This window comes from Bison bison, unplaced genomic scaffold (assembly GCF_000754665.1).
Source record: "Bison bison bison isolate TAMUID 2011002044 unplaced genomic scaffold, Bison_UMD1.0 scf7180017864390, whole genome shotgun sequence".
NCBI lineage: Eukaryota > Metazoa > Chordata > Mammalia > Artiodactyla > Bovidae > Bison > Bison bison.
In genome coordinates, this window is record NW_011494962.1 from 6,146,796 (window position 1) to 6,153,924 (window position 7,129).

The 7,129-nt window shown below is 40.0% G+C and overlaps 1 protein-coding gene across 4 annotated transcripts in view; it reads left to right on the top strand.

Annotated features, from left to right (window-relative positions):
• PTPRO (protein tyrosine phosphatase, receptor type, O) overlaps window positions 1-7,129 on the top strand; it is a 257,373-nt gene extending 250,244 nt beyond the window's left edge. For 3 of the 4 annotated variants that reach the window (XM_010858738.1, XM_010858735.1, XM_010858737.1), the window contains 2 exons: window positions 2,731-2,850; window positions 5,235-7,129. In XM_010858738.1, the coding sequence (XP_010857040.1) occupies window positions 2,731-2,835 (105 nt within the window). In that variant the 3' untranslated portion in view covers window positions 2,836-2,850; window positions 5,235-7,129. The other variant, XM_010858736.1, reaches the window with a different exon arrangement.

Below are 7,129 nucleotides of genomic sequence, written 5' to 3' on the forward strand. Positions count from 1 at the left end.
ATAGATGCGTGTATAACTAAATAAATGTCCTGTACTTCCAAAATGAACACACTAGGACTTCCCAGGTGATGCTAGTGGTAAAGAACCCAACTGCCAATGCAGGAGACGTTTAAGAGTCTCTGGTTCAATCCCAGCGTCGGGAAGATCCCCTGGAGGAGGGAATGGCAACACACTCCAGTATTCTTGCCTGGAGAATCCTGTGAACTGAGCAACCTGGTGGATTACAGTCCATGGGGTCGCAAAGAGTTGGACACAACTGAAGCGAATCAGCACACATAAATCAGTTATGTGCTCTGTCGTTCAGTCATGTCCAACTCTTTGTGACCCCATGGATTGTAGTTTAAAAAGTTTAAAAAAAAATTTTTTTTTAATGTTTTTTGAAGTTCCCATTTCTCATCTATAAAATGCAAAGGACGACGTTCACGAATTGTTTGTTGTAAAGTATGCATCAGATGAACTGATACCATCAAGATAAGTGCTTTGAAACTATAAAGTGTGGATGGCCTTCACCTCTTCTGAGCTATCTTCTGTTTTCATCAAAGGTTTTCTTTCATTTTCCTCTCACAGACTTTCTCTGAAGGTGGGCTAGGTAGGGCCTTGCTTTGAGCCTCCAGGCCTCCTGATCGGCAGCTTAGATTTCTCCTGAACTCTCAGATATGTGTCTGTTAATAGTCTTTTGTTTACTTTTCCTGTGGCCTAAGTACTTTATTTATTTATTTATTTTTGACACAAAGTTTCACCACTGCGTCATTATGGGTTGAGAAACCAGGCACTCTCTGCCCTTATCAATGCCCTGTGCTTGACTAAACACCAGAGACCATGGAGGGATATGTCATAATGAGAAAGGGAAGTTCAGTTACTGATGTGATATTGTCATGAAATAAGGGAAGATATTTTCCCCCAATTTAAAAAAGAAAAAAATACATGTGAGTCAAAGCCAGGGAAGTCTAAAGTCTTTAACCTTATCGTGTGTATGAAGTTGTCAAACAAAAGACTCCTTAAAATCCTGTGGATATTTTAACTGGTTCTTATTTAAAGATTATTTTTAATGGTATTACTTAGAGAGAAAGTCTGAGAAATAAGGAAAAGGAAATGGGATAAAGATAGCTACTGTCAGCATTTTGGTATTCGGAAAGATTAAAGGCAGGAGAAGGGGGTGGCAGATGAGATGGTTAGATAGCATCACTGACTCAATGAACATGAATCTGAGCAAACTCTGGGAGATAGTGAAGGGCAGGGAAGACTGGCAATGCTGCAGTCTATGGGGTCACAAAGAGTCAGACATGACTTAGCAACTGAACAACAGCAATAACAATGTCTTGGCCTTGGTCAAGTATAATGTTCACATAATTGTACTCATATGTGGTATACACATATCATAATTTTACATTCTGATTTTTCACTGAATATTTTGCTACATGTATCATCCCAAATTGCCTAAAACTCTATAAATCTCATTTTAGAGACTAAATACTCCCTCACTTTAGATATATCTTTGCTTATGCAAAACATTCTCCTTTTTCTATGACATTAAATTGTACTCCTTCCTACTTTCTTCTATCCATCCACACAACGTCATTTATTAGCATTTTATTAATTGTACCTCCACCAACTGGTTAAAAATGGCTGCTTCAACAAATTCAAATCATCATTGAATGCTACTTTTTGTTTAACTTTACTCACTTTGTAGATTAAAAAAAAATAATTGTTTTAGTTTACAATTTTTTTTATTACTTGGCCATTTTTTTGTACATGTTTTAATATTTTCTCAGTTTACTTCAAAAAACATTTAGTAAGTACAAACAATGTGCTGGGTATTAGGAATAAAAAACACCCAGTCCCTGCCTTTCAGGAATATTTGGTCTAGTGATTAGTATATTTTATTTGTTTGCCAATTTAAGTGTGTGTGTTACTGATGTGGATGAATTTTAAACAAAGATAAAGGTATTGACATTTGTCATAATTCTTGAAAATATTTTTCCCTCTTAGTTTCTAGTTTGCCCTTTATTTTATTCTTTTTTCTGCTTTTTACATACAACAGTTTGACATCTTTGTTCTAATTTATTTCGTTGTTTAAAGTTTAGAAAGCCCAGGGGCCTCCCTAGCAAGCCAGTGGTTAAGACTCTGTGCTTCTGATGCAGGGGGTGTGGGTTTGATCCCTAGTCCAGGAACTAAGATCCCATATGGGGCATGGCATGGCCAAAAAAAATTTAGAAAGCCCTTCCTTAAAGTAATCAGAGAAGAATTAATCTATATATGCCTTTATATTTTTATGGCTTAATTTATTAAGTTTCCTGGAATTTACTTCAGTGTATTATGAGGCAATGTACAATTTTTTTTGAAAAAGCCCCTTGATTTACTGATTGAATATTCATTGCCTTTAGCATTAAGTAGTGATAGTCTAAATCCTATTATTAAATAAAATATTTTTACAGTTGATTCTCTTGGATCTTCTAGTTTTGAAATTGTGTTTTACAAATAATGAAGATTGTTTCCTTTGACATTCGTCATAGTATTTAATACTCCCATAGTATTAACATATTATATTTTTGCACAAACATATCTTTTCTTATTTTTGGCCATGCCATATGGTATGTGGAATCTCAGTTCCCTAACCAGGGATTGAACCCATGCCCCCTGCAGCTGAAGCACAGAATCTTAACCACTGGCCTCCAGGGAAGTCGTTGCATAAGACACCTTGCTTTAAAACATCTTTATCTTTCGCTCCAGGAGCAGTACATTTTTATCCATCAGTGTGTGCAACTGATGTGGATGAAGAAGAAGCAGCAGTTCTGTATCAGTGACGTCATCTATGAGAATGTCAGCAATTCCTAGCTCAGAATCCCAACAGTAAGTAGAGAAGACCCCATCATGGGCACCCTGTCTTAGAACAGTGAGAGAGGATATGATGGGATAAAGCAAAGATGGCAGCAGCTATTTGCACTGACTCTGCCCCCACAGAGCTGGCCATAGGGAGAGACACAGTAGCAGATCTTAGAGCTTCAGTGTGCCTTGGTTGGTGAGTGTGGTATGCAGGAGCTTCAGCAGCTCATAAAGATTGGACCTCCATTCCCTCCTGCCTGAACCTTAAATTACTCATATTGAATCTGTGCCTGCAGGATCCAGTCAGGACATTACCATCCAACCCTATTTGCAACCCACTCCAGTATTCTTGCCTGGAAAAATCCCATGGACAGAGGGGCATGGGATCACAAAAGAGTCAGAAATGACTTAGCGATTAAACCACCATCACTACTTGTCTAGATACTTTATGCAAATATTTTATTGACTACAAGTGCCATAGAAAGAGTTACAAAGAAAATATGAGCTGAAGTCAACACTCCCAAAAAAGAAAAACAATATTGACAATAGTCTCAGGTTATCGGAGTTTGGAAATGCCTTGATTTCATCTATTATATGAGCAGTTACTTGAGGACATCCTGAAAAAATTATACCACAGTCAATGCCTTGTTCTCACATTCTCCACAGATCAGATTTTGGAGGTGCAGATAATTGTGCCTAAAGTAACAAATAATCTTGTAATTCAATTGGGTAAACAGAGCATGGCATGTGTCTGAATATATTGGTATTGGGGACACCACTGACAGGGAGAGAAAGGAGAGGGGTGCCTTATGGAAACATGAAAGGGTATGGACCAGTGGGTACCAGGATAGGATTAGCATTGGTCCTTTACATCCATCAACAAAGAGAGACAGGAAGCACGAGGAAGGAGGAAGGATAAAGAATAAGAGAAGGCATGTGTGTGTCCTAAGTCGCTTCAGACACGACTGCAGGACTCTTTGAGACCTCATGGACTGTAGCCCACTAGGCTCCTCTCCATGGGAAGACAGACAGAGGCAAATTTGCAAGTAGAGAGAAAGGCTTTCAGAGCCATAGAAAGGAGGACTTACACAGAGAAAGATGCACAGGTAAGCCCACATCCTCATGGGCTGTGGGGTTGAGTGTAATGAGAATTAGGATGGAGTCAGGAAGTGATCAAAGCACTTCCAGCCACAGGGTTGCTGATGAGTGGCTTTACTCTCCCAGGCTACTTACCATCTCTCTCTCTCTCTCTTTTTTTCTCTCTCTCTCTCATTCACAGGACAGAACATGATGTGTACCCATCCCCTTTGCTCCCAGAGTTTTTTAGGGGGGCCTTACTAGCCATTCGCTAAAAAAGAGCCCCACTTTGTAGTATGTGGCCAAGGAGATAATTTATCTCGTATGAGCACCGGGAAGACTTAGCCTTAAAGAGCCTACTGTGTCTTTTGGACTCTTTCACTTCTGGACATTCAATAATGGACCAAATTCGACCAAACACCAGAAAGGTCCAGATGCTCTGCAGAGGGCAGGCAGCACAACACTTCCAAGAGTTTCACTGGCCCTTTACTGGTTGGGCTGAGTTTTTTGTTGTTGTTTTTAAGTGCAATAATTTTTGTACCTGTGTGATTTTATCAGAACATTACCTTGTTTTCTGCCCGCACTGTTGATCAAATTCATAGCCCAAGAAGGAACAGATATTGTTAGTGTCACATGATACCTCATTGTTAAAAAGAGGCATGGCCACACATGAAGAAATAGCACTTCTGCTTCAAGGAAGTTGAACCAATCATATCTGTACTCCAACACAGGCTATTGATTAGGATCGGGGAGGTAGATGGGGGTAGAAAAAGGGGTTCTCCCCACAGACCAAGCGCATATCTTTTCCAGATATGAAAAGCTGTAATTCATCTTCAAAGTAGAGTAGAAAAAATATTTAAGTCTTAATTGTTCTAGTTTTTTATTTTTTATTTTTTCCTGATTAACACTTCAGTGTTTCTTCCTTGGCCCTCTTGGACTAATATCACTGTTCAGATTCTTTTTCAACAAACTAGATCTGATTCAGAAGACTCTGTGAGGTCTGACTCTTTAGACTCCGTTGCTATCTGGGCAGTCTTGGTGCCTAGAGTGTGCATTCTTCTTTCTGTTGACCTGCATACATGTAAAAGCTATTTCTTTGCAAGCTATAAACACGCACTTTCCTCCAAAGAGCTGGGAATTTATAAAGTTGTGGCAATGAACTGCAGCATGCTAGGACAATGATTTGGCTACATTTTTGGGGGGGTAATATTGTCAAGCGTCTCTCTGGATTCCGACAGAGATCTCTTTCTGTTTTGTGTTCCTTTGGGCTGTCAGTTTCATTTTAACCCGTGTAACTAGCAACACTTTATTCTTTGCATTTTGTATAATTACAGTACGTGATGGTGTCTTGTGACATGAACTGCTGTCGAAATGGACACAGATGGTATCCTGAAGCCTGTTACTTTGTGTCGCTTTCCTGAGAAGGAAGAGGTGATGATTCACAAAGGAAAACACTTTGAGTTGAAAGTAAACACAAACTGGCTGCCTCGCCCGGGCTGTCCTGAACTGTCCTGTGTGCGTTTCAGGAGGCTGTGTCCCCCATCTGTGTATCCTTCCCTCGCCCTGGCTCTCCCCTATCCTGAGACCCTTCAGGAAGCCATGCACGTGACATCAGTTTCATATGTGATCAGTGACCTTAGCGCTGGTGAAGGATGCCAAGGGAACAGCTCTGCACCCCACTGTCTCTTGTCACTGAGAATGCCTGGCCATAACAAAGCTTGGCACAATCCTCTGCAAGACCTGGCCAGAGAGTCTCAGGTTGGCATCACGGGGGGAATGGGCAGAGGTGGTCCAGACCCTGCAGGTTAACAGCTTGGTTCTCTGGGTGTTATCAGTTTTGACTTGCACTCCCCTCCTTCCCCTTCTCACCTCCCCATTGCCCCCTCCTTCTCTTCTCACTCCCACACCTGAGATCCCTTCTTGGACATGTTAATAATGTATTGCTCCATTCCCAGGAACTAAAGAAAAGTGCCAAGTGTTTATGTGTGACTTCCTTAGGTGTTCGCACACAGACAGGTCAGGAGTGAAGTGTGCACCCTGGGGTGAACTGATAAGACACCTGCTGGTATTAGTGCATTTCCCATGCTCACAGACTGGAACTTTACTTCCCTGAAACTTAAAGCGCTTTGTAAATATTTTATGATTGTCTTGAGCACCCCTTCTTGGTAAGGATCAAATAGTCCCAGATCAATTTTCCCAAAAGAGAAGATGAAGTATCCAGAGATAGAGGGAAGATTCGGAGAAAACTCACACCAGCTGCTTTATCAGATCCTTCGTTCAAGGGTTTTCACAGCCATCACTCTGTACTCCCCTGGTACACCAGTGCTCTTAAAATTGTAAAGTTTATGGTGGGAAAAGCATCTATCTGTCAGAAGACTTGGATTTTCATCCTATTAGGGGACTTTGAAATTATCTGTCCTGAGTCTCCATTGATGAACTGTGGAAGTGCCCACTAAAGGCACTGTATTTCACAGGTGTAAAGGGTATCAGATATGATAATTCATCTTATTCTTTCTTGTACCCTAGGGGATTCTCGAACCAACTCAATTTCCACTCTAGGATTCAAGTTTAAAAATTGAGAGCAGAGGCAGTCAGGGCCTCTGTGTTATTAACTAAGGTATTGTTTAATCACCTGAGTAGTGCTACAGCACAGTGAATATGGAGGCCTTAGCACATGTGGTCCACAGTAGCCTACATGGTGCTTAGAAAGAGCTGAAGATTCTGATTTTACATAAATAGCTTAGAGAATATCTTTGTAAACCCCGGTTTCCTAATATATTTATGTTACAACACATGACATAAAAGTTTTTGCAGAGGGGTGGGTAAAAGTGAAGAGAAAGGAGAGGAAATAAGATTTCAAAATGAACCATCAGTGATAAGCCTAGATATTTGGCAATTATTTCCTTATAAAAATCATGGTGTATAAGTTTGAAACATATCAAAAGTGCAGTGCATCAGTTTACTTAAAAAGTCAGTAGTGTCAAATGTATTTTTTGGGGGCAACAGATTTCTCTTTCTAAATATATTCTGAGTTACATAATTTTGGATTAACAAGATATTTAACTTTGAGTGATACTGGGATCAAATTTCTGGGCTTCAAAAGCCAATTTCTGAAGTTGATTGAGAAATGACCTCGAGGCTCTAATTTATAAATTTAATATCTAATACCAATATATCCATACCTACACATTATATTAGTCTTCCCTTATAGCTCAATTGGTAAAGAATC